Below are 27,937 nucleotides of genomic sequence, written 5' to 3'. Positions count from 1 at the left end.
ATAAATGCTAATAATAATAATAATAATAATAATAATAATAATAATAATAATAATAATAATAATAATAATAATAATAATAATGTAATAAATGCTAGTGCGAGGATAAATTCGTCTTTCAATAAATGTTACTGAAGCATTAAAACAAACTTGCCTTCTTTCTTTGCTTTCATCAGCACCTTCCTCACTTCAATTCCTCTCTGGTTCGGAACTGAAATCTCAAATTGTTCAAAACAAATTAAACTTTAGGTATATCTTCTTGCATCTTCCTCTGTGTGCGTTTTCTTCTTGCGATCTGATTATGAAGTTCAATGTAATTTAATATACATCATTTTGGTGTTTATGTATAGTGTCTGTGGTTGGCCTTTTTTTTATATATAGTTTTTCTCTTTCATGTGACAAATTTGGTGCTTATTGTTCCAGATGTTGCACATGATAGTAGTATATATTTTTTTTTCAAGCTGTTGGAAAAAGCTTTAATTTTAGTTTTATGAAATAAACATTTATTTTGTGCACTGTCTTGGCTTTATATATTAGCAGATCTCACAAATATTTGTTAACATATACTAACTTGTGTGTTTTGAAAAAGTGTTTTAGCAAACTCTTTCTAAAAAAAAAAAAAACTAGCGAGAATCGTATGTGGGTGGGTAAAAAATAGTTTCATATTCCTTTATTCAATTTTCTTTAGTCATTTGCGGCAAGAAGTTTGAACGAGAGCTCATACTATGGATTACAACTTTTGCATATAGGAGTTGATGCTTAATTGCTCATTCCAGAATGTATAGATTTTTTTTATAACAAAAAGTAATAGTTTACTTTTTTTTAAAAAAATAAGTTAAATTAAACACAACTTATTTACTTTTGTTATCTGGTAATAAATGCTAGTGCGAGGATACATTAATTTGTCATTCAAAAAAGTTATTGTAGCATTAAAAGAAACTCACTTCTTTCTTTGACTTTCATGAAATCTCAATTTTCTTCTCTTTAATTTTTTCGTCTTTGGTTCAAAACTGAAATTTCAATCTGTTCAAAACAAAGTTGAGGTACATCATCTTCTCTCTTCCCCTTTCAGTAGTGTTTTCTATTTGCTATCTAAAATAGGTATAATTTCATATATTATATTTGATTTTTGTTTAATTATAATGTTTATACAGTTCGTTTTATTGATGAGTGTTTTTTTTTTTGGAATTACAAATTTAAAAGGTTTGTGAATTGTTTTGCTGAAAGGCCAAAAACATGGGCTTTTAATTTGATGCTTGTTGTTGTTGATCCAGGAGTTGAGAGTGCTGCATGAAAGTCCCACATTAGTATTATAATTATTTGATTTTTTTTAATTATTGCTAGGGATGGAAAAAGCTTTAACTTTTAATCTCAGATTCTTTGTTTTGACTGAGATTCTTATTCTGGGTAATGAAAATAATTCCTCCCATATAATTCAACGTTTGACACCTTTGATTTGATTTACTTGAGTTTATAAAAGGCTCATGCAACAGATTTGTGGCGTCGTCTAATCATGTCTGAACATGCAAACATGATGCATATGAAATCTTATTATTCCAATTTTATTTTTCTTGCAAGATATATGATGTATGCATTTTATGATTCTTTTTCACATCTTAAACTTGATACGTCTAAGTTATTTTGGACCAATGTCAATTTGTATATATCTTTAGCACTTCTATGTGAGATCCACAAATAGTTTTACTTGTGGCATATATGATGTGCATTTTTTCATGAATCTTGTTGCTTATCTTGCTAATTGTCAAAGAATATTTTGCAGTCTAGCTATAACAAGAGTTAGAATGGATCAAAACCAGCATGATCGACTAGCACAAGAAGCACAATATCAATCTAACCCCATGATGGCACCTACCATACTTCCAACTCAGACATATGGTCATTCTCTTTCATCATCATACCCAAGACTACACCCATATGATCCCCAAGCCATGTACCAACTACGACAAGAACCCTTGCAACAACAACTAACCAACTTCTGGGCAAAAAAACGCCAGGAGATTGAGGAGACCACTAGTTTCAAGACTCATAGCTTGCCTTTGGCAAGGATTAAGAAGATTATGAAGGGTGAGGAGGGTGTGAGGATGGTATCAGCTGAGGCTTCTGTGGTGTTTGCCAAGGCCTGTGAAATGTTCATGATGGAGCTCACAATAAGGGCTTCAGGTAGTGCTGAGGAGAACCAAAGGAAGATAATTAAGAAGTGTGACGTTGCATCTGCAATCTCAAGGACAGATGTGTTTGATTTTCTGGTTGATATTGTCTCAGGGCACAACAAAATAATGGAGCAACAAGGGTTTGTAGGCATACCAAGAATTGGCACTGCTCTAACTCCAACAGAGAATGTTCCTTACTATCAGATGCCCCCTCATCAATCGCTTGTTCCGGGCCCTCCATATGGTTCTTCAGGAATGGTTGTGGGAATGCCTGTTCATTATCAAAATCATCCTGGGCTGCAAACTCCAACAATGGGGCCCACCCCCAATCCACAAAACTCTTCTCGTGATTCGGATTCCTGAACAAATAATATCTACTTAGTGAAAACAATGGTAATTAAGGATACATAAGATCTTCAGCTTTAAGTGAGACCTCTATTTGTTTCTTTCTAATTTTATGTTATAGCCAATGTTGTGTTTCTAATTTGAATTGGATATCAATGTTTGAAACTGTTTTCTTTGCCAATATCTAGGATAACTTTCGGGATGATTTTAGTTAAAAGATTATGCAAATTGTTTCTATTCCAGGTGTTGTACGTACATGCTACATAGTAACATATGAAATCCCCATATAATATATGTGTGTTAAAGGTTGGTAAGTATCTTTAAAATACTTTGAAGAAAATGAGATGTTTTTCTACGATTAAGCTAAAATGAGTTTTTTATTATTAATTTATAAAAGTTTTTTCATATAATTTTTCTAAAAAATGAAATGATATCTATAAGTTAATTAATGATTAGTTAATGAATAATTTATTTTTACTTATAAAGAAACTTACTCAAGAGGCTATAGTGACTGCAAGACACACTCAAATCTTTTAAGCCTATAATCATGAATTCGATTCCTAATTTATATGTATATATAGAACAAAATCATTATGAATTACGCTTAATCATAGAGTTGTGTTTCTCACCTATTAAAGAAGATGATAATTTGAAGAAAAAAAAAACATTTACCACCTTCAGTTCAATTTTTCTATATTTGATTTGGAACTTAAATATCAATATGTTCAAAACAAAGTCTAGACATTTCTTCTATTTGAGTGGAGTGTTTCGTTCACATGACCAAAAGCAATGATTTTAACCTAAGGCTTTTATTTGGTGCCTATTTTTGTTCTATGTGCGGTATGCGAGTGGGCTTATAATAGGTGAGAGAAATATATATGCGCCCAAGCTTACACACACATATTTTTCTCACCTATTATAGATAAGATGATATTTTGAAACTTAAAAAGTAAAATAATTTGAAATATTCTAAAATTCTTGAATTTGAATTTGAACTACTATTTTGTTTAAATTTATTTAAAATTTATTATCTTTCTTTGTTAACTTTTTCATAAAAAATTAAAACAAATGACTACTTTTTCAAAAGCAAGCAAAAGCAAAACTAGCAATTGTTAAAATTATTGCTCCAACCCTCAAAACAAGTGTTAAAATTTATTATTATTTTTTAAAAATGGACGCAATTTAAGTTACTAATTAAACCCCATAACACATTATAAATTTAAATATTTACAAATTATTAAAGTTGATTTTACTCATTTAATGTCAACTATTCATAGTTTCAATAAAAATATTTATAACATTTTATAAAAGTTTAAAATGTTATAACAAAATAAATTATAACAACTTTTAAATTAAATAATTAAACATTGACTAAAAAGCATTTATAATCATCAAGTGGACCAACAGATCGATAAATACGTTGTTGTGGGAAATGAAAAGAATTCTTTAGATATAATTCAAGGTTTGGTACACTTACTTTGATTTTCTCAAGTATAAAATAGGGCCATATGCCAAGCACAAGAAACTAAAGATAAGTAGAGCAAGCTATTTTCATGTCTGTAATAAGTAAAGCAAGGATCTGGCAAAGCATTTTAAGAAATAGCATACAAGAAGAAATGTGTCTCTTCTAAGGTCTGGACCAATGACAAGACAATCAAATCTTACAATCCACTTGTCAACTTCAGCAAGAATGAAGAACCTTGCTTGATATGATTTTCTTGTCCTCTTCCCTGAAATTAGTCTCACTAAAATCAACATCCTCATGTACTGTATTTTGAAATGTGTAAACAGAAAGATAAGATGAAAATTACGTACATAGAAGTTCTAACTAACACTAAATAATCTTCCAAAACAGGGTGCTCAATCAACTTGGTCAGTGGCTTTCAGTGACAGGAGCAGCATCTTTCTTTTACACAAATCTATACCCTGCAAGTCAGGAAAAATAATTAGATAATTTGATTCAACATGAATAGGTAGAATAACTTCCAAAGAGAGGAAAAAAAAAGCTTAAGGCAGAAGTTTGTGGGTGTGTATCATACAATTAATCAAATTAATGGAAAATTCATTACAAGATCAGTCCAACTATGAAAGAGACTTAAAGTAAATTTAAAGAAAAAAATTTATACTTTAAAAAGAAAAAATATATGTTGAACTTTTATACCAACACATCTGACATTTTTGTCAACATATATGACCTTTTTTATTCTATAAAAATCAATAACAAGTATAATTTTGTTAATGAGCCTAAAACAGAAACTTTAATTATTTTACTCTTAAACCGACACTGATTCAATAAGAGGGAGCAGTGTAAATGAAAAAGGATTTAACTTACTAATACATTTTTAAACTAATATGGCAGCAAAATATGGGGTACCTGTAAGATACAACACCCTCCAATAAACAGATTGAAACAAAAAAGTAAAGACAAACATATAATATTTATCCAGCCTCAAACAAATTTAGATAATACAAGTTTAGTCTTCATAGTTGGTTTCAATTGCCAAACCAAATGAAAGATAGAAAAGAAACATGAAAATAAGCATAGCACACGTCACATATAGTCACACAATGAAGACAAACGACTTTTCCTTTTAATTTAATTTACTATTTTCACCAGTTCTTCTGACCAGATTTGATCTTTCTCCTCCTCCTCCTCCTCTCTGAATGTATGAGTTTCTTTAATGATGGTGGGATGAGTAAAACTACTTTGACGCTCAAATCAGTATCTGAGTCAAAAACGTAATAGGAACAAAATGTTACTCACCTTCTATTAGTGTCTCTTCCGGTATAAATAGCAGGGCTGAGCTTTGGACATGGTAACCGCACACGACGCTCACTATGGACAGTACCAAGTCGTGGTTAATGGCTACTACCACGTACCTGGTCGTGGAGGCTGGTACAATATTATTAAAAAAATCATATGAACTCTGAATTGTGTAACTGTGCCTAGCTACTAGGATCAAGGGAGGGAGTAATTGATTGAATAGTGCTCTCAGCATCAATCTTGACTGACCTTAGGTCTTGCATATTCCCAGATGGGTGTGAACTAAGGTTTTAAGAATATGTGATTGCAATTGTGGCTACATCAGTTCCATTTGTCCTCAATTTCCTGTAACTCCAAGGATTGCGATGAAACCAAAAACACGAGTGCAATTTAAAACCTTTAAGTGTGATGAATAATGCCAACTCACAGAGGATTCATGACATGTTTCATATTCATTAACATGAGAAAACAACACCCTTTATTCACAACCCAAGCAAGAATATTTTGTAAACCTCCCAAGCTTCTTACGTAGAAAATCTCAAAAACTCAAATCCCCAACTCTTTTTCAATTAGGAAAAATGTTAACCACTATCTGCTTTTATTCGAATGCATAAAAAAGTTAAAAATGTGCTCTTTTAGGATTTAAACGTAATCTCATGTAAAAACTAGTTTGGTAAAAAATCCAATCAAACTGATTTTGAATTATTTTAATTAGTTTGATTTTATATTCAAATAATTAAACTGATTTTGAAATTGATTTAAAATTAAACTGATTTTAAAAAATTAATTTTGAACCGAATTGATTTTTAATCGGTTTAAACTGATAATAAGAGTTGGATTAGTTTTGAAATGATTTTCAAATTATTTTTTTTAAATATTCAAGTAAAAATTGGTTTTATAAGAATAATTCAGTTATTCAAATTGATTTTGTAAAGTGATACACTTTTTTTTAATTAAGTCTGATAAAAAATAATTCAATTTAGGTTTACTTACGATTTAATTCCCGAATCGATTTTTTCTTCACACCCCTATTTAAATGTGTTATTTTCAATGAAACTTTTAATTTTTTTAATTCTTAACGAGTGACCAATTAATCCATCCGAAATTATAGAACTCCGATACCAATTTCTATAATAAATACAAAATAAAAATAAATAAAAAGGTTTTAAACTTTTCAGAGAACATACATAAAGGGAAGAAAAAATAATCTTACCTTACTCTTACCATACAGAATCTGTCAGTAGAATATTTTTAAATTAAAAAAAAAACTATAATACCTGAAAAAAAATTCATTTCTTTTAACTAAACAGGCTTCGAAGTTGAAACCCGTTGTCTCAGATTCAGCTCGCGTGGATAGTTTCTCTCTTTTACATTTTTTTTTTTTATTTTCTTTTCTAGGTTTGGCTATTTGTGGTTGTTTGTTCCCAATTTGGGAGATTTTCAAAAACGACATGTCGTTGGCACCTTTTTTGCTATAGCTATTTATTTCCTTTCATCAAAGTTGCGTTGTGTTGTGTCTTCACTCTTCAGTTACCTTCGAAAAGGCATGGGTCCAAAACCAGGGTCAGACATGAAGATGAACGCGATTAGGTCAGGGATAGTGGTGCTGGGAGCGCTTGCATTCGGGTACTTGAGCATACAAATCGGCTTCAAGCCTTATCTCGAGAAAGCTCAGAACCAGAACGCGCTCTACGAATCTGACCCTTCTTCTCAGGAAGAATCATCTTCAGCTTTCCCAGAACGCACTTCGTGACAACACTCTGTTTGGTTTAAGAGAAAAGGAAGGATTTTTTTGTTGCCCCAGTTGTGTGTTGGTAATTAACTAGTTTCGTATTGTTCAACTTGATGTATCCATTTGTATTTGCTCACCTAATAACACCATCTATCCGCCATGAGCTTTGTGTGGTTGGTGATGATATCATCTTGAGTTGTTATATTGTTTTGTCTGTTTGGAATTGACAATAATATTTGTTATCATTACTCCAATAACGAATCTTTTTTGTTTGAAATGAAATTTTGCATGTAGTGAATGTTGTTTGATAGGGCTATTTGCCTGTGTGCATTCAGAATTTGAGTTCCTGGAGAATCTGTGTGTATACTTTATTCATGAATCATGAATATAAAGCATATACATTTATACATAACTGAAGGTTAACCAAACTCCCAAAGACACATAACTGACACTGCTCAGTTCACTTTAAACTGAAGAGGGATTCCTGGCAGGTTTGTCAATCTGACTTGCAAGATTGAGGTTGAGCTATTACTCAATCATAGAGAATCCGTCAATTGCATGGATAGTTTTGTAATATATTTTAGTTACAGCAGGTTATAGTTGTATTTAGGCTGCATTGCTCCAGTATTTTCTGTCTTTTTCCTCAGGAAATTCAGCACATAATAATAAAAAACGAAGAAGCACAATTTAATCTATCAAAGGGAAAATGACAATATTGGATAAGTGCTTTAAGATTTGTATTTTAGTTGTTTGATCTATGAGATAATGTAGCGCATTAACAATCCTCTCTGTGGACTTTGAATGTCAGAAATTGTTACAAAACCTTATCACCCCTTTCAATCATCTGAATCTCCATTCCCACCCAGGCCCAATGTAATGGCTCACAGAGTCATAGCACCCTCCAATTATCCTTCCTCGTTTTATTTCTCTTACTTCACTTTATTATTCACTTTCCCGCTTAATCCGCTGCCTAATAAAGGTTAAGCTTTCTATAAACCTTCTCTGACTTCTCCTATTGATTGTGGTACTTATACTAGAACTCTAGAAGGGCAGTTACTCACAAGAAGTACAAGGACATCTTTAAAGATGTTATTACAAATGCCTGCCTGAGGACTTTGAAGAACACATCCTCGATAACTAGTCAAGCTTATCCTTCGATTTTAAAACCCAAAAAATTGCTTTTGCTACTGCAAATGGAGAAATTAAAAACAGAAGAGAATTGGAAGTGAAATTGGATAAAGGAGATTGGCATATGCCTTGCAGGATCATGGACTGTGATTGAACTTGATTTTTTTTTTATCCATAGAAATTAAACATGGTATCAGGGGTTTACAACATCCACACTCCTTGCTCAATCAATTGAGTTAAACCCCATTGGTTGAATTTGGTTTTGAAATAAGAGTGAAAGCCATTTGTCTATTGTTATATCAACATACCAAATTATGCAAGTAGTTAAATAGTAAGTATTGTTCCCATGGAGATTTGCAAAATACATAACACTTGGCACACAGATTATTATCCAAACAATCGGAATAGGTGATGGTTTTTTAACAAAGTTAACTTAAAAGTTAAAAACATAAATAAATTCAAGAATTTTAAGAAAACACTAGTTAAGTCTCTATGGAATTTTATCAAATAATTGGTGAGCAGAAAATAGTTTAACAAATATAATGAAAATGTTGGGTTTTGGACTTCACAAAACTTCCACCGATAATATTATCAAATAGATTGGCATATGCATTCCCGGACCATGGATTGTGATCATTCATTCACTTTACCCTCCAAATATTGAACATCAACCTTTAAGAGTACTCAAACTTTAATCTCTTATATGAAAAGAGCCTAAATTCCTTAGTTAAACTCCAATCTTTTGAATAGCTTAACTAAGTAACTTACATTAAGATTAGAGGTCAAAAAATGATTAATAAACCAAGTTTTATTCCTAGATTCAAGGTTTGTTAAATGTTTTCACTTCAGTTCAAGGTTTAGAAAATATTTTTCAATTACAATCAAGCCATAGAAAATCAACTGGCAACAAACATTAAATAAAGAAGTAAAACACTAAGCAATAACATAAAAATGAATGAATATCTAGGAATAAATGCATTATAGTTGGTTTGGTTACATTTAACCCTAACAATGAAAAGTTTAGCTATTTATTGGCGTGTGTAGGGCAAAAATCAATGAAGAAACAAGAAAAAAAGGAGAAGAACCCATTGGAGTTGGAGAAGTTTCAGCCACCAAAATGCCCTACCCTAGGCAGGGTCACTGGGTGATATATGATTGATGGGCCACTAACATTCCTTCAGTCACTTTTGGATGACATCACATAAATGTCACACTAACTCTCTGCGTTCGTTTGGTTTAGCAGAGAGAAAAGGGAGAGGAAGGAAGAGAAGGAAAAATAGGGGAAGATAGACATGAACAACGATTTGATGCAAAGGAAGAAAAAGAAACTTTTTGAAAAAGACAGTCTCACGGCATAAAATTTCTTCTCTAAACTGACCCCTTTTTTCAGTTTAGTTCTCCTGACACACAGTGTAACTTCTGATCATGGGTGTTGTTCCAGCTGCAAGGGTACAATAGTATTTTCATGAATTATTAATTTCTTTATTTCTATTTTTTTTACTTATTAAGTTATTTTAATTTAAACTAGTTGAAATCTGTATGAACTTTTGAAAATAAAAAGAAAAAAAGAAAAAAAATTTAAATAAAAAAAAATCACATTTTAAATGTTCGTAAAAAAATAAAAGTTAAAGAAATAATTGACAACAATTACATTTTGAATGTTCATTAAAAGAAACAAATAAAGATGTTATATATTGAAAGATAATTTAGGAATAAAAAATATATATATTAAAGAGATAATTATTTTTATTAATAATTATAAATATTTCTTAAATAAAATTTTGAATTCAAATCTTGATAATGATACTTAATGTCGTAATAATTTCAAAAAAATTATATCTTTAGTAGTTCTGGAAGGTTTAGTCAAAATTTAAATTAAATTTTAAAAAAAATAAAGATACTTAAAACACATTTTATCACTAATGGTCAAGTGCTTTAAGTGGTTTATCGTGGAACATTTTTTTTTATGGTTAGATGCAGCTCACGTACACACTAGTTTCGTGGTCCCGCTGCACCATTTTTTTTTTCCTTCTATCCCTCTCCTCCAATTTTGACTGGTAAGTGATAACTACCTGTGTTATCCTATGTGCCACCGCTCACCGTTCTCGGAGCTGTGACTTCCGGCGAAGGCAACCCTCCCTTCTTTCTTAATTTGTCTTTCCTTTTTCCTTTTTCTTTTCCTATCATCTTCTTCCTCTTTCTCTCGACTATCTCCACCCAAACCAGTAAAAAATAAAGAACAAAATGGATTAAAGATTAATCTAATGGCTATTAACAATGCTGCACCATAATTTTATATACAAATTATCGAACATTTAATATGCATTAAAGATTAATATATGTTTTATTTTTCTTTAATTTTTTTTTTAAAAAATTGCTTCCTTAACGTATGCTGGGGTAGTAGTGTCCACATAATCGTTAAGAACGATGCCATGTTCCAATCAGAAGCACAATTTCCCGCACTTTCTTCTAAACAACGTGGTGCACGTCTCCGTCTACAGTTACCCACGAACCTTCCGTGTACTCATTTTATCCCTCCCACTCATATATAATAACGAATAGTCAATGCTGAAGAAAAAAAAATTGAAACTCACGGTCCTTAAAATAATAGTTAGTCAAATTGTTATTTGAGAGGTTTTAATTAATCAAACAAACCAAATTAATTCAATTGAGAGAATTACATGTGAAGCCATGGAATGCTTCATTGCTTCTTCATCACCCATATACTTTTCTCTTTTGGCTTCTGATTGACGCACGATATTTCCGAAACTGACCCGTCAAGCAAGGCTTGGCAAAGGGACCGATGAACATTGCTTGCATGCATGCCACCCTTCGGTTCACGAACTTAATGTCATCATCTTAATTTTTCTGTCTTTTCTCATCACTCCTCACAACTTCACTTACCCAGATTCTCCAATTTGAATTAATTTCTTTTCTCTCTCTAAATTCAATTTAATGTCTTCTAAGAGGTCCCCACAGCAATACGTGGAAGCCATGCCAGTGTTGAAGACTTTGAGGAGAGTGAAGCGTTTAAGATTGTTTGAACCATCCGTGGGCGTTGGTGTGGTTTTCCTAGTATCTACCTTTGTTATATGCAGTTTTTTCTACTTGGATTACAGAGAACTCGCTGAGAAATTCGGGTTCTCGGGTCAACCACCGGAGAGGTTTACTTGGTCGCAAGAGAAAAGAGGTTCAGTGGAGAAACGTGTGCACAGAGTTGAATTTCTTGGAGAAAAAGGTGGTGGTGAGTGTGATTTGTTTGAGGGTAACTGGGTTTGGGATGAAAGTTACCCTTTGTATCAGTCAAAAGATTGTAGCTTCCTTGATGGAGGATTTCGGTGCTCTGAGAACGGAAGACCTGATTTGTTCTACACAAAGTGGAGGTGGCAACCCAAAGCTTGCAACTTGCCCAGGTACACTTATGTTATGATGTTTTATTTTGTCATCATCTTTGGCACTTTTGCGTTAAAAAAATTAAATTAAATTAAAATAGTGTAATAAAGTTTAAGACTTCAACAAAATTTTAAAAGAAAATTCTCTATTTTTTTTTTTTTGAATTTAAACACAATCAAACCAAGGATCATAAAACACTAATCACCAACTAAAACAAAACATTGGTCATTTTTTTCAGCAACGTTTGGCTGCTCAGAAATTAAGGAAGTGCAAAACTCAATTATGGTTTAGTAATTTCAATTAAATTTTTAAGGAGCAAAATCACTAGGTGCCTGTTATATATATAAAAAAATCCTGTTAGTGTGTGACGACATTTCTATTTTGGTCACGTCATAGTGTTAGTGTACAATTTATTGACTTTGATCATGTCTTACTCTATTCTTATCCGCCATCTTTTGAGAGTGACACAACTGTTGGTGGCTATTGACTTTGTATTAAAAATTATAAACTTTTTATACGTGGGAACTTTGAGAAAATGACAAAAATTTGCCTGAAGTTGCTTGACTTGGCCAATTGGCGTCGATGATTTCTTGAGAAATTTTCTAAGTGGTCTAATGAGGATAAAACAGGTTAAAATATTATGACATGTATATAGTTTTCGTGCAGAACTACAATCCTTTTGGGATGGCCACATTGATAGAGATGGGGAATGGTCAATTAATGACCTAAGAATATTATTTTATGCCATTCATATTTTGAGTTTAATTTATACTTTCAACTAATTAGAAATTATTTTAAATATAATTTTTAAAATAATTGTTACAAAGAGTCAATAATATTAATTATCATCTTATATTAGCAATATAAAATCATGATTACATGTGCACTATCCCAGGATCAGGCTTCTTTCTTTTGGATTAAAAGTCCATGGATTAAACCCTCCGATCCTTCCTATATCAGTTGCATTCATGACCTTTTAGTCAATGTCCCGGCACTATATTTTATTTTGGTTTAGTGTCTGGATTTTTTTTTCCTTCTTAATTTTTTTTTTTTATGTAATTGCATTTATAATATTAACTATGTTGGTCAATTTACACTCTTATTTTCTGTGCAAATTTTCAATAATTTTATCTGTAGTTAATAGCATGACTGATCACTTTTATTAATCTTTCACTAAAAATTTAATTCAGTTTTCCAAACATATTTTTCTAATTTAAAAAACTCAAACTTAAGATCTTTTTTAAAGAACATGAGTCTAATTTTACTTCACCCAACATGTTGGTACAAACATGACAGTATTCTAATGATAAATCAAAGACTAATTTTGTATATGTTCATATGGATGGGATCACTTGTTTCATTTATTTTAGCTTGCAGCATATTCTTTCTCTGATTGATTTGATGGAAAAGTAGAAGTAATCCTAAAATTGAACTTCTCAATAAACACAGATTCAATGCCACAAAGATGTTGGAAAACCTGCGAAACAAACGCCTTGTGTTTGCTGGGGACTCAATTGGGAGAAACCAATGGGAGTCACTATTATGCATGCTCTCTTCTGGAGTTCCAAACAAGGAATCAATCTATGAAGTGAATGGTAGCCCAATTACAAAGCACAAGGGGTTCTTGGTGTTCAGATTCAAGCATTATAACTGTACAGTGGAATACTACAGAGCTCCATTTCTTGTATTGCAAAGCAGGCCTCCTCCTAGAACTGATAGAAAGATTAGGACAACCCTGAAATTGGATGAAATGGATTGGTACTCTTTGAAATGGAGAGATGCAGGTATCCTGGTTCTTAACACAGGACACTGGTGGAACTATGAGAAAACCATAAGAGGGTAACTCAATCCTCCCTGATTTTTATCATTTTAATTAATATGATCAATGTACGACAATTATGTGTATTTTTCACCTGGAGAAAGGATTGAATTTTTTCTCTAGTTGTTCAGGGGTTGTTATTTCCAAGAAGGTGTGGAAATTAAGTTGGAAATGAAGGTAGAAGAAGCATATAAGAGGTCCATAAAGACAGTATTGAATTGGATACAAAATTCAGTAAATCCTAAGAAGACTCAAGTTTTCTTTCGTACTTATGCCCCTGTTCATTTCAGGTATCTAATTTGTTTCACTTTTGAAATAACATACTAGTATTTCACTTCACTCTCCCATAATAGTATAACTTGCATTAATGTGTGGATTGCATCATTTGCATGTATTCCTGGAACTCTATCTACTGAATATTAAAACCAATCCACTTTTTGTTAGCCTGGTGTACTATTCAAGATTTGCATAACTGTTTAAACCTCTTTCTTTGGTTGAAAATCAAAGTTTTTTCCTCTAAAAAGAATTAATATTTTTGATTATGCATAAGTTATTTGAAACTAAATATCTCTGATATGTAAATGCAGAGGTGGAGATTGGAGAAAAGGTGGAAACTGTAATTTGGAAACACTGCCAGAGCTTGGTTCCTCATTGGTGCCTAATGATAACTGGTCACAATTCAAAATAGCCAATTCTGTGCTATCAGCACACACAAACACCAGTGAATTTTTGAAGCTCAAGATATTGAATGTAACTCAGATGACAGCTCAGAGAAAAGATGGACATCCATCCATCTATTATCTGGGCCCTAATGCGGGCCCCGCACCTCCCCATCGCCAAGATTGCAGCCACTGGTGTCTCCCTGGTGTACCAGATACTTGGAATGAATTACTTTACGCATTGTTCCTAAAACATGAAACTTCTCATACATGGAACTAGTAATACTCAATGTCAAGGAACATTATTTATGTACATGATCCACAGAGAGCATTTATTTGTGCTCCTTGGATTCATGGAACATTTTTGCAAAGGAAAATGTATATACCAATTCTTTCCTACAAGTATCACAAAGAACAACAATGCATGATTTTGTCCTTTTATTTCAGCAGTGACTAGTGAGAATTTCTTATCTTAACAAGTCTAAGACTTCATCAACCTTGGAATCCAATTCTGCGGGAAGATACCCAATTTCTTACTTTTGCTTATATATTGTGATTAGATTAGAATAGATATTTAGACAAGGGAAACAGCAATGACAGTGTAATTATCGATTTTTGTTGTTAGATGAATTGTGAATATAGTCGAACAAATTATAATTAGTGATTCACTTGGTGAACCATGGGACATCTAGCGTGGGCGTGGGAATTCATCAATTCAAATCACAATATATTTCATTCCCTTTCTCTTCCAATGAGTGAGTCATTTCTTAAAAGAAGATGAGCTAACAAAATGACAATCTCTACTCTATGCTAACTTTAACTTTTTAAACAATGTTAACACATATACTACAATAACTAATCAATTATGAATAACTTTTTAGAAAAGTAGTAAAAAGTCCAATCTCCACACTACACATGATAGAGTATTTTTTTTTTCTAAATGGAAAATTTTGAATTTATGGCATATAAAGATTAGCTGACTATGTATGGATGATAATCTTAAATTACTAAATAATTTCTCACAAATCTCCAATAATTCAAAATAATTATTATTATCATACATCCAACTTTTTTTCCATCTCATTTTCATTTCAATTTTTTTTCTTTTTCTTAGTTTTTTTAATCTTCTCATTAATTATATTTATTAGGTTTACTCCTTTTATTTATTTATTTTTCTCTTTATAATTTTCATGCTTCCACTTATATATACATTCCAAAAATAAGGTAGAAAGTCTTAGCTTTTATTTCACTTTATAATTTATGATTTATTATTTAATCTTATAAAATTATCTTTAATGATCAAGATTCATGAGTTGAATCTTCAAGTGCAACCAAAAGAATAGTCGAGTTGAACAAATTAGATGCTGCCTACGTGAAACTAAGGGGGTTGTTAGTTGTTACTAGGGGTGGAAATGAGGCAAGTCAAGCAAAACTTTATTAGGCTTGAGCTCGGCTTGAGTTGAATACGTAAGGCTTGAGCTTGGCTCATTACCTGTCATAGGCTTTTTTGTAAGGCTCGGCTCGACTTACATCATAGTCTGGCTTGGCCCACGAGCCTATTTAAAAGCTTGCTTAAATACGTCTTTGATTAATTAATTATTTTAAAACCTAGTGAAATATTAACTAAAAAAAGAAACTTATAAAATTTTATATAAGTAATGTACAAATCCAAAAATAATTGATAAACAAAATCATATTGAATTCAAGTCGTTAAAGTACAAAGAATATCAAAAGAAAATAAAAAAAGCATAATATTAAAAAATGTATGGATTAGAGATGGTTTACACTAATATAGCCAAACAAAAATTATTATTAGTTAAATTAACAATTTTTAATCCAATTTTTGAATATATAATTATATTAAATATTTTTAAAAAAATATATCTACAATAATTTCATCTTAGTCTACTCAAGCCATATCTTATATACTATTGATCGAGGCCGTATCCGAATCAAATAAATATTAAAAATGCAGTATATAGGAAGTGATCCTAGGTCGTCTCCCAACGAGCAATGATCAACCAAACGTTCATAACATATCGTAATAAAACAGTAATGAATTAGGGGGTTGTTTGTTTTTGTAAATTAAACAGCAAGTAAATTTGAATTAGAAAACAATAGAATTAAAACATGTTTCCCCTTGATTCACAAACAAGTCTCTTAGTTACGAGAATTTATCCTTAATTAGTTCAACCACTTAATCCAATCCTAAATTAAATTAATAAGTGAAAATTAACATAAAGATGTTATTATGTGATTAAACAACACATACACCAATTAATCATGAACGAAACTGATCATTAAGCATGAATGTAAATTTAGCGCAGGGACAATTAATCAAACACTAAACATGCATGGATTAATAGCAACAAATACAAAGTAATTGGTATGGAAAAACTGATATGTATTCAATAGTAATAACAAAACATCAAAGAGAGCTGTGCTTGATCCTCAAGAGAAAACAATGTTGGAAACTTAGCCTTGCATTAATCAGTAGAAATGAAATTATAGATTGAAGTCGAAACGAAATTGCAGAAAACAAATTTTATTCTACGTGAATATTGTGCATGAACAATAATAAATATTGGAATTCTAAAATCCTAGAATTATTTATCATCTCCGAAAAAAAACTATCAACTAATACCTTGGTGTTGTTATATAGGTCCTCAGCCTCAAAGCTCACAAATCTATTTTAAGTCCAAGTCCATAAACGAAATAAAATAAAATCTAAACAAGATAAGATAAGATTGGATGAAATAAAATCTAAATGAAATAAAATTTGGATAGAATAAAATCTGGATAAGATAAGATTTGATAAAATAAAATTATTATTATTATTATTATTATTAGTTAAACAAACCTTTTAAGAAACTTGAGTTTGATCTATAGTAAACAAACGGAGTCAAGCCTTACCTAGGCCGAGCCAAAAGCTCAGCAGCTACTCGGCTCATCCTCGTCCCTCGTTGTTACTTAGTGCAGGTAAGTTAAGAAAATGGTATCCATTTCCCAAGCACACCATTGACTTGGTACAGTTTCGAGGGCGCATCATCATCACCGATTCACCGATGGGTGACGCGAACTTCGCCTTCTTTGTTCTCTTTCTTCTTCCCGTGTTTCTTCTGGCGGTGCTCTACTTCCTGGTCCGTCCGCGTCCCGTGAAGATCCCGATCAAGAACCGGCACGTTTTCATCACGGGCGGATCCAGCGGTATCGGGCTGGCGCTGGCGCACCGCGCGGCGGCGGAGGGTGCGCGCGTCTCGATCCTCGCCCGGTCACCGGACAAGCTAGAGGAGGCGCGCAACGCGATCCGCCTCGCCACAGGGATGGAGGTGGCGGCATTCGCGGCAGACGTGCGGGACTTCGAGGCGGTGAAGCGCGCGGTCGACGATGCGGGCCCCATCGACGTGCTGCTGCTGAACCACGGCGTCTTCGTGGCGCTGGAGCTGGATAAGATGGAACTGAGTGAGGTCAAGTTCACCATGGACGTAAATCTCATGGGAACGTTGAATCTCATCAAGGCCGCGCTGCCTGCAATGAAGAACCGCAACGATCCGCTGCCCGCTTCCATTGCTCTTGTTTCCTCACAGGCCGGTCAGGTACACCGTACACCTCTTTGTGCCCTCTGTTATTTATTGTGAGATAATCTAATTTGTGGATTATTATTATTAGGTTTAATTACTCATTTGTTTTCTATGCATGCACAATTTTTATGTTTTAGTTCATAGATAATTGTTTTAATCCCTATGCTTACATTTTTTAATCCATTTAGTCTCTGCCGTCCACAACTCTAGGACTAGAACAAGTTTAAAATGTACGTGTAGATACTAAAATGAGTTGTGTTTTAGGTGCATGGACTAAGGTTCTGTTTGGGTAAGTTTATCCATAAGCACTTCTACGGAAAGAAAATACGAAGAAAAAAATGGAATAATTTTTCTATAAACTAAAATTAGCTTAAGGATAAGTTAATTTGTAGAAGCTCTCTAAAAGATGAGTTTCTATAAATTAGTATGTTCATAAGTTGATTTGAGCTTTTATGGAGAAGCTCATTTTATTTTTTTCTTCATATTTTTTTCTCCCAAAAGTGTTTTTGGATAAATTTACCCAAACAAACTCTACATAAAGATTGCGTAGGTGTAGAACCAAATGAATAATTAAACCTTATTATTATTATTTTAATGTGGAATTTATGTTTATGTTCAGGTGGGAATTTATGGTTATGTAGCTTATTCGGCAAGTAAATTTGGTCTTCGTGGTTTAGCAGAATCATTGCAACAAGAGGTTATAGAAGATAACATTCATGTTTCTATGATATTCCCTCCAGATACGGATACTCCTGGGTTAGCAGAAGGTAGATTTTATATTGGATGTTTGAGTTTATTTCTTCATACATATTGTAAATAACCTGCTAGTTTGTGTAAAGCTCACCATGGATGTGAAGTGCTTGAATCCATAACTCCCTGAAATTATGTAGAGTGTGTTTGATTTCTATTTTCAAAAAATGTTTTTAGTTTTCAAAATGTAACTAAATAAGGTTGCTGCAGCTGGTAGAGGGTGTTGTAATGCATAGAGCAGAGTGTGGAACTGAGGAAGATGCTGAACAAGATGAAAACAAAGGAAGAAGATGGAAAACATCTTCTAGTTGTTTCTATTTTTTTAGTTTTTAGAACACTTGTTTTGAAAACAATTTTCATAACTTTAGATTTTGGATGAGAAATTGACTGTTGAGTAGTGTGAAATTTTTTAGAAAACAGTTTTTAAAACCTAAACATTAAAAGAGAATCATACGGGCAGTAAGTTTGTTACACAGAATTCTGCACCAATTGCCAATTTAATTACTCCAGCTCTCTTATTATCAGAATGCCTTTACTTTCTGTATGTGATCTACATTTGACTGTTGTCATGCGGGATGCTATTGGATCAATCCCAATTAAAAACTTATGGAGATTAGAGAATGGAAGTTATTGCTTAACATAATAAGTTCATCCATGATTATTAAATATTCATTTTGGATTTATGCCTTCGTGGGTATATAAAAGATAAAATTTGTGCTTTCAGCATGTTAAATGTCTGTTTATAGCATATCTTGTTTGAAGTTTATGTATCCTGTTATCCAAGTGGAAGTACTAGCTGAAAGGTTACTTTTACAGAAAACAAGAGAAGACCGGAGCTCACCAAAATCATTACAGCCTCCTCTGGTTCTATGAAAGCTGATGAAGTTGCTCAGAAAGCTTTGGATGGTATAAAATGTGGCGATTTTATTGTTTCTTGCAATTTCGAGGGAATTGCACTATCCCTAGCAACTGCAGGTTTATCCCCTCAGAGGTCTTTCTTAATGGCGTTTCTTGAGGTTGTTGCTGCTGGAATCCTACGGATTGTTGCACTAGGTATGCAGTGGACTTGGTATAGAAGTATAGAGAAATATCACAGCCAAAGGAAGGGTAAGTGTTGCACAAAATTATATATCTATGAAGGGATGAGGAAATCATCTCTTATTTTGTCTTAATTTAATTCTCATTTGGCCAATAACTTGTTAAGATTAACAAAAAAGTGTTACTTATTCTATCTATCTATTGGTTCCTATAGTTTACCCAGTTTCCAAATTAGTCTCTAGAATTTAAAAGTTTCACATTAGACCCATAGAATTACCAAATGTTTCTGATTGGCTCCCAATTGTGACCAAATGTACGGCATCTGTTAATTAGAGCCGACATGGGAAATGGTGAGGTTGTGGCAACCACTTTTGCTTGCTTGGACTAGAGAGGTGGCCAAATTAATCCATTTCTCTCCCGGGATAGTGAAAATCAAATCACATGACAGTGTAGGGCACATGAAATGGGTTGATTTGGTTACCTTATGATACACACAAGCAAAATCATTGCCACATCAATTCACCATATGCTTATCATAGCACTAACTAACAGATGCCCAGCAGTTGGTAAAGGTATTGGTTTTGGACCAAATTAGAAACATTTAGCAATTCCAAGGATCCATTTAGAAACTTTTAAGCAACAGGAACTAATTTAAACTTGGGTTAAACTATGGACCAATAAAATATTTAAAGTATAAAACCATTAACAAGCTTCAAAGTGGTTACTAAGAGTTTGCATTGGATATTAGTCATTAACAATTTGTTTAGCAATTTGCATGAACCATGCCCATTTATGTTCCTGGGCTGTAGAAGTCATAATGTAATACTAAGGCAGTCTTTCTAATTAACTTAGAAGAGTAAAACTTCGTACCCCATTGCCCAGAGGCTCTTCGCTATGCGAAGGTATGGGGGAGGGATATTTAAGAATAATTTTTTTATTCCGGTTACAATTTAAGAATGGTTCAGTTACAGATTAAAATGAAGAATTGATTATTTACATTCTTATTTATTTAATTTTTGTTTTAAACTTTGTCTCCATTTTAGCAAAATTTCAATTTCCTGGAGATTGTTTGGAGCCTATTTTGGGGCCTGTTTATCAAATCAACAAAGACTGTCTAGATTGGTTAAATGTTATAATTACAGAGCTCCTTAACGGCACCTTCGAATAGAAGTAGTTCAAAGAAAAAAATAAAATGTTTTTAATTCAAATGCAATTAGAAGTTAGAACATTGTAAAAGGTTAATTGAATTTTACTTGTATCTGGCAGGAGCCTCTTAAAGAATCGCCTGTACCCTGTAAAAGGGTAATGCTAACTCAAATTAATTGCCCATGGTAAAGCTTGTGAAATTGATGATTTATACTTCTAGCAGGTTCATCCCGAAGGAGCTGAAACAGAGTTCTGTGCCCTTCTTTTAGGAGAGTTATATGCTTATATTGGGTTGAGGCTTTCTTCCACTCCGTTCTACTATGAAATTAATATAGGGAAATTCAAATAATCGTTAAGAAATGAGAATTCGATAAACATCGAGTAGTTCTAGTGCTTTATTTCTGACTTTCATCCTCAGTACTTGATACAGAGTGAACAATGAAAATATGGCATATCTCGTTTTTAATCACATTTTTGTTTGGCAAATGTATGATTAGCTATTTAGTATCCTATATTTTGAACAACTCAATTTCTGCCATCCTAGTTTTAACTGTATCAAGTTGACCTTATAATTGTTTTCTGATTGTATAAAGGATTTGCTTCCTAGTTCTTTAAAGAGAACAGTGTTTTCTGTTTTGATTTCATTGATATAGTTGTATTAATCGGGTGCCCTGTGAAGCATGAGTGAAGGTATCGTCCCTGTTGTGTATGTTTTGGATGGCACAAAATTGTGCACTTTACATCCAAGATATCATTTTCCTCTTTACATCGGAAGATCTTTGGTGGTGACCATTTGGCCATTTAACTATGTAGTGTAATTGGTTAAGCTAACAATCAGTGTAAGTCTATTGCACTAGAGATAGGAATAGGGTATAGTTACCGTAGTAAGTATATTTCGTTACAAATTCTCATTCAGATCCATTATGAAAAACAGACGATACTCACCTGTGAAGCTTCTCTTGTGCACACTGGCAGAAACCCCTACAGTGATAAATTATTGGAAAATGATTTGTAGACACCAAACTCTGGAAATTATAGGTGTAATTATATCAAGCGATAAGACGATACAGATAATAAATAAATGTGTTGACGGAGTTTTTGACATATAGAGATGCATATTATTACTCAAAATTATTACATGTGATCCCAGTCAATCTTTACATGACAAATAATTACATTTTTTTATTTATGAAAAAAATTAATAACATGTCACGTAAAAATGTGTCAGAATACATAATTTTAAGCCATACAATTTCTCTTACATATAGCTCGTTGTATTAAATATGCTCACTTATTGAGTAGAAGGAAGTTACGAGGAATGACTATTAGTAACACTATCTTTTTCCCTTGTTAATTGTGATAGTGTGAGTATATTTTTCTTGTTCATAATCAAGCAATTGTGTCTTTTCTCCCAGTTAGCAATGCAGTAAATTTCTTTGTTTCAAGTTCTTTGTCCTTTCTCTCCTCTTTGCAGAGGTCAAGCCTTCGTTGATAAAGAAAATATTGAAATGGTAATTTTTATTTAGCTTTGGGCTTGTGTCTAAAAAGCACTATCTGGCATGAGAAACTGCATATACAAGAACACAACACACAGCAAAATCTGAAGTGTTCCACTAGGATTTGAAGTGTCATGTCTGATTCAAGTGTACGTGTCTGACATGTGACACCAACTGGCATGAGACAACATATACGAGAAGGACTACGAAGGACTAAGAAGTACTAACTCAAGTGTTTGAAATGGTAAATTTTATTTAGCATTGAACTTTTGTCTAAAAAGCACCAACGGACACGAGACACAGCATATACAAGGACACAACACACTTCAAAATCTGAAGTGTCCCACTAGGATTTGATCAAGTGTATCTATACATGACCTTCCTTTAATGTGTCTGTGCTTCAAAGGTTCTGTTGCTGGCTATTTTTATAATTAAAATCCATACTTATCTTTGTTGCTGACAGGCCTCTCTGGCTTATTCAACGCAATAGTCTGTTAGAAATGAAAATATTCCGTGTCAGTAAAACAGCTAGCATCTCAACAATGTATAAGTGAAATCAGTACTGTAAAGTGTACATTATTTTGTGTTTATATAATATATTTACATTTTAATAAATGAATTTGATTTTGACTTCTTTTCTTTTTTTATTCTTGCAACTCAAATCTTGGTGCATCTTTGGTATATTTCCCTTCTAACGTGTTTTTAATTAAAATTGTGGGAGTAGCTTGTCAAAAGTAAAAAGATTGGTGAACACCTCCAATCTATATGACACCAGACACCTAATAAGAGAAAGAGAAAGAAATATAAACATGATAGATAACGTAGTGCATGTTTGGATCAACATCAAAGATTTGCATTTTCCTCTTAATTCCTGTAAAAAAAATGTTTAAATTGACACAAAAGCAAGAATTACTTGCTTCAGGATGATGTGTGTCAATCCTATTTGACATCCATCCAAACACACTAATAATGTGGTGGAAAGACGGATAAAGAAATGATAGGTGTTAATGAAGTATTAGAGTAGAGAAGTGTCCACTAATCATTATTCGGGTGTACCTGTAAGGATGGTTCAGTTACAGATTAAAACAAGAATCACACATCAAGTAAAGAACCTGTAAGGCTGTACCTGCAAGCTCTCCCTATACTGGATGAAATGACCTAAGTGCATGATTGGTTCAAATTATTTTAAAGAAATAATCGCTTACTTTTACTAGTTTCCCAGGAGAGCTTTTAAAAAAATAAGTAATTATTTCTAGAAAATTAATGTTTCCCCTTACATTTCTACCTCTTTTTAATGTTATAGGTAAACAGAAATTACTCAACACATTATTTTCATTTCCACCTTATTTTCTTATTATTTCTCTTCCTTTTCTATAACATCACCTACCATATCGATCACTTACTCTATTTTTTGTTTCTTCATCCCATCTCTTTCTTTTTTTCTCCTCATTCCGTCCCTTTTTAAAATGTACCTTTATTTTACTGCTCAGGGTTTACTGTCCAAGGATGTTGTCCATGTAAAACGTACAACCAGCAAGGACCACAAAAGGATTCTCCTGTCTCAAAAATTTAAGCCTTGTTTTCAAAATTGGTGGGGTTACTGACATGGATACAGCTGGAGGAACATAATTTTTAGGACATCCAAATATACTTCACTCTTGGAATTTCGAAGGTTCCACTAGCATTATTGATCCGTGTTTGAGATCACAGAAAATTGCACTTATTGATTAGACAAGGTTAACCGTTCCTACCCTGTAAAAACTTATTCATAGATGGCTAGTCAATACAAATTGATGCCCTGGTTTTGTTTTGTCACTCACATGGCCATGATTTTTGAATATTCAATCAAGTTGCTTATCTGTTTCCCACTGCTTTCGTCACGATAATGTTGAAATTCACTTCAAATGAAAATATATTGATCTTGATAGTTGGTTAATTTAAGTTGCGCTAGAAAAGTATGTAGATGAGTAGGTATATCACATTCACATAAGGAATGATTATCCCCTTGAAAACTACCTTAGCAGACTATTACTAGCGTGCAGTGTGTTGTTAAAGCACCATGTAAGGAGTGGAATAAGCTGTGCATGCATTTGATCCTTACATAGCTGAAAAATAGTCCTAAAGGAACATTTAAATTTGTACCTTGTGCTAAGGAGATCTAACTCGGTTGATTGAACAAAATATGTAAATTATTGTAAATCCTTTGACACTGTCTTCGATTCCTAATGATAAAAAAAAATTGTACCTTATAGGCTTTGGAGTCATCTATATATCTATGCATGGTATCTGATACTTGTATCATATATGTGCATCACAATTCTTTTTCAAAACAGTGTCATATAAAACTTACCTTGAACTAATGAACTTAATAATATTGAATGTCAGAGTTGATAGCCAATTTTCAGTTAAAGCACTAATTGACTCTACACATATATAACGTTACTTTTGAATGGGTTAATAGAAAGAAGATACATATAACATTCCAAAGCAAGCTGTGAAAGTATGCTCTAAATCACTTTGCAGACAAGTAACCATGTTAACAAGTCCTATCAGGCTTTGTTGGAATTGAAGTAGGAAATTTCGCAAGTCTCTGCAAAGGCTTCTTAATATTAGCATGATTTCAGTTAGTTCCGGTACTCAACTGCCCCAAACTATTCCCAAAACCACGTTAAACTTGATTAAGAATTATGCTATACTCTTTCTAAAATTGATGATGTATGGTAATTTGAGCACTGATGCACTTCTTTCTTTAACATATTTAGACCCAAATTATCAATATAATAATTACTTGAAATCTAATTATCAAAATAAAAACAATATAGAGAAATTAATGAGTAATACTAATAAAACTATGTTTAATAAAACTAACTAAAAAGTTAACTCGTTTATGTTATTTTATAATTTTTAACTATTTCAACAATTAATTTTATCAAACATTTTTCGTTTATGTTATTTTATAATTTTTAACTATTTCAGCAATTAATTTTACCAAACATTTAAATGTTTGATAAAATTAATTGCTGAAATAGTTAAAAATTATAAAATAACATAAACGTAATTAAAAATTTTGATAAATATATTAAGGATAAAAAGAAAAAAATATAAAAACTAAAAGATAAAAACTAGTGTTTTAAGTAACCTAGAAGTTAATAACAAACTACTATAAAATATATTTTTACTAAAAAAGCACGAGATAATATATATTAGTAGCGAAAGCTGAACAGAGAAAAGAGAAGTTTAACGAAGAAAGGGCAATTAACTGTCAAATTGGCAATGATTCCTGAATTACTAGCAAATTTCAAACCACATCAAAAAAGGGCATATGCAATGAAGCATTGTTATCACAAGACAGGTTAAAATCGGTTTCTGCTACTATTTTTAAGTCTACATCTTTAGTCTGCATGAGATTCTCCATCTGCTTTAATTGTTTTTATTAGTGGGAACTGGGAATCGAAGAGTTTCAGGAATTTACAACAATTCATGCAATTGTTCAATCAATTTTATTCTGCATAAAATTCTCCATCTGCTTTATTTGAATTGATAAATGTGAAATAAAATGGAATTTCAATCAATTTCGTTGTTCCGATTGCTTAATTTATAATGGAATGTAATGGAAAAAGATGAAACAGGTTCCATCTAATTCCATCCACAAAACATCTATTTTTACTCCCCTTTAATTTGGAAAGTATGGGATGAAAAAAGATAAGAAACAGATTTTTTTTTCATTATATTTATCATATTACTTATCTATCCTTCTTTAGCCTATAGTCTCACGATTGAAGCTCAACCCGATAGCTTTCGAGCTATTTAATGCTTCTTTAATTTTTGATTTTGTCCATTCAATCTGAAAATTCTATAACCTTGAAGACCATTTCAATGTGCATCCAGGCTGAATCATAATGGCACGCATATCGATCAGTTATATCATTCTAAAACTTCATCATTTCTACTAGTCAAACAAATTTTGAGTTAATATGTTTTGTTACGGGAATGTTAAATTTTCACATGATCTTATCATGTGAAAATTCAATATAAGAGAACCCATTTTCGTTTTGCCACTGTATTCTTTTGCCTGTCAATTACATATTTTTGTTCGCATGCTTATTTATTGACAAAATATCATATTTACTTTCACTTAATTGATTAGTTACGAAAGATATGTTTGCTCTGTGATTTATGTCAGTATTATATTTTAGGGACCATGGACCATCTACAATTGTGAAATTTTCGGTCATTAGTCATTACTATTCTGACCGAATGAATTACAACTTTTGCCACAACGTTTCAAACTTGCACGGCTACACTTGTCACACATATTCAATAATTGTTAACGTAGTTATGATGAAAAATGGGTTAATATCTGAGTTGAAAATTAAATTAAATGTTGGTTTCTAAATAACACTGTTAATCTGCTCTTCCAGGAAGGTTCCTCCCTTTCACTTGGCCATATAGACAATGACATACTGTCAGATATTGTTTGAAGCTTTATTATTAATTACAAATAAACAAAAATTTGAAATAAAAATAATAATGAACCAATATAATAATAATTACACACTCAATTAATTAGATATAATTTATAAAACAATTATCATAAAATAATAAATTTAAAATACATAAAATTTTGTATAACAGAAAAATAATTTGGATGGTCAATACATTTGCACTATTTACTCAATTTTTATTTTATTTTCCAAAATAAATGTGATCAGGAAAGATAATTTTAAAGCGAGATCAAACTTTCACTTCAAATTATTTTAAAATAGTTTTATTATCTTAACTTAACAAAAGATAAATATTAATTCTAGAACTACGTTTGCATTTCTATAGTTTCATACGTGTCCCTTTAAATTAATTGACGACTTAAGTCACAAGTTTGTACCTTATCTGAAAATGAGTTGACGTGCAATACATGGACTATAAAAAGAAAAGAGAAAAATAAAGCATCAATATTAATCAAATCACAGTCACAGTAGCGTGGACTTGGGTCTACAAATCTTAAGTTTCTAAAGCTCACGCGGTTCACCTCACGTGACAACAACACCGACACACACTACTTCGGACACTCATTAGCCACTCATCACAATGAAAATAATTCTAAACCATACCACCGTTGCTTACAGATAACCTCTTAAACATGATTTCTTGGCAAATTCGTCAAATTTTAGTGCTATGAAAAATTAGTATGTGATTTTTTACTAAAAAATATTCTGGGATGTACTATTTAAGCATGTGTTTGGATATGCTACAGGTATAAACAATTTCTTTTTTTTACGATCACACTGAAGCAATCTTTTATTACTTTTGATTTTTGCAATTACACCATGATTTTGGCTGTCATAATCAATTCTAAAGGATATCCAAACAAGTATTAAATCAATTGATTCTCAATACCTTAAAGAATTACTTCTTCTCTCAATCAGGAGATATCCTAAAATTCACCCCTTTGAACGACCAAAATTTCATTTAACTTTTAATATAATATTCTGAGTTTAATTAAAGAGTGTGTATTGTTTGCAGTGTTCACATGCTATGCTTTAAGCGAAACGAGTGCCGTATTTTAGGAATACATAAAAAAAGTTCCCTAGGAACTAGAGGCATCGGTGTCACACATAAAAAGGTTCCAAATTAATGCTGTTGATTCTACTGGACCCTCATGGCAAGTAGTTAAACAAGTAGATCCACCGACCCATGCAAGTAATATTTGTACTGTTGGTAATCTTAATTCTTAACCATGAGCAATCACATGAGATGGGAAGGGATAAGAATCTTTGGGGACAAATATTCATTTGTCGCCTATGCATATGAAATAATTAGAGCCATAACTTACTGTTTTTTGATGAGATGAGATGAGATGAGATTAGAGAGAATAAGGCCCATCCACAACCATGTGGTATTGAGGACTGAATATCTCATAT

General features: G+C 32.3%; 3 protein-coding genes and 1 pseudogene across 5 annotated transcripts; all 4 read left to right on the top strand.

Annotated features, from left to right (window-relative positions):
- Positions 1-145: 145 nt before the first annotated feature.
- On the top strand, positions 146-2,752 carry LOC114373828 (nuclear transcription factor Y subunit C-3-like). The gene is made up of 2 exons (XM_028331371.1): positions 146-246; positions 1,778-2,752. Exon 2 carries the CDS (start codon positions 1,800-1,802, stop codon positions 2,529-2,531), a length of 732 nt encoding a protein of 243 aa, XP_028187172.1. The 5' UTR covers positions 146-246; positions 1,778-1,799; the 3' UTR covers positions 2,532-2,752.
- A 3,938-nt stretch (positions 2,753-6,690) lies between these two features.
- Positions 6,691-7,307, top strand: LOC114375034 (annotated as a pseudogene).
- Positions 7,308-10,792: 3,485 nt separating this feature from the next.
- Positions 10,793-14,504, top strand: LOC114375401 (protein trichome birefringence-like 11). The gene is made up of 4 exons (XM_028333173.1): positions 10,793-11,550; positions 12,980-13,369; positions 13,481-13,639; positions 13,937-14,504. The coding sequence occupies exons 1-4, from the start codon at positions 11,093-11,095 to the stop codon at positions 14,286-14,288; spliced, it is 1,359 nt and encodes a 452-aa protein (XP_028188974.1). The 5' UTR covers positions 10,793-11,092; the 3' UTR covers positions 14,289-14,504.
- A 2,390-nt stretch (positions 14,505-16,894) lies between these two features.
- LOC114376242 (3-dehydrosphinganine reductase TSC10A-like) lies at positions 16,895-22,653 on the top strand. 3 transcript variants are annotated; one of them, XM_028334249.1, is made up of 4 exons: positions 16,895-17,604; positions 18,209-18,356; positions 19,156-19,446; positions 21,998-22,653. In XM_028334249.1, the coding sequence occupies exons 1-4, from the start codon at positions 17,074-17,076 to the stop codon at positions 22,036-22,038; spliced, it is 1,011 nt and encodes a 336-aa protein (XP_028190050.1). In that variant the 5' UTR covers positions 16,895-17,073; the 3' UTR covers positions 22,039-22,653. The 3 variants fall into 3 exon arrangements, with proteins under 3 accessions (XP_028190050.1, XP_028190051.1, XP_028190052.1); XM_028334250.1 differs by lacking the exon at positions 21,998-22,653 and adding an exon at positions 20,747-21,160 and having other exon boundaries at positions 16,896-17,604; XM_028334251.1 differs by lacking the exon at positions 21,998-22,653 and adding an exon at positions 20,644-21,160 and having other exon boundaries at positions 16,896-17,604.
- The last annotated feature ends 5,284 nt before the right edge of the window (positions 22,654-27,937 follow it).

This window comes from Glycine soja, chromosome 11, assembly GCF_004193775.1.
Source record: "Glycine soja cultivar W05 chromosome 11, ASM419377v2, whole genome shotgun sequence".
NCBI classification, from domain to species: domain Eukaryota; kingdom Viridiplantae; phylum Streptophyta; class Magnoliopsida; order Fabales; family Fabaceae; genus Glycine; species Glycine soja.
Note: the sequence above shows the minus strand (reverse complement) of the source record. Positions and strands in the feature narration are given on the sequence as shown.

What these genes read in the sequence shown, in the direction of transcription:
- LOC114376242 (XM_028334249.1), top strand. Translation starts at nt 17,074, where the DNA reads ATGGGTGACGCGAACTTCGCCTTCTTTGTTCTCTTTCTTCTTCCCGTG. An exon ending in TACTCCTGGGTTAGCAGAAG is followed by an intron (nt 18,357 to 19,155) that starts GTAGATTTTATA and finishes TTACTTTTACAG; the next exon opens with AAAACAAGAGAAGACCGGAG. An exon ending in ATATCACAGCCAAAGGAAGG is followed by an intron (nt 19,447 to 21,997) that starts GTAAGTGTTGCA and finishes TCCTCTTTGCAG; the next exon opens with AGGTCAAGCCTTCGTTGATA.
- LOC114373828 (XM_028331371.1), top strand. Translation starts at nt 1,800, where the DNA reads ATGGATCAAAACCAGCATGATCGACTAGCACAAGAAGCACAATATCAA.
- LOC114375401 (XM_028333173.1), top strand. Translation starts at nt 11,093, where the DNA reads ATGTCTTCTAAGAGGTCCCCACAGCAATACGTGGAAGCCATGCCAGTG. An exon ending in TATGAGAAAACCATAAGAGG is followed by an intron (nt 13,370 to 13,480) that starts GTAACTCAATCC and finishes CTAGTTGTTCAG; the next exon opens with GGGTTGTTATTTCCAAGAAG. An exon ending in TATGCCCCTGTTCATTTCAG is followed by an intron (nt 13,640 to 13,936) that starts GTATCTAATTTG and finishes ATGTAAATGCAG; the next exon opens with AGGTGGAGATTGGAGAAAAG.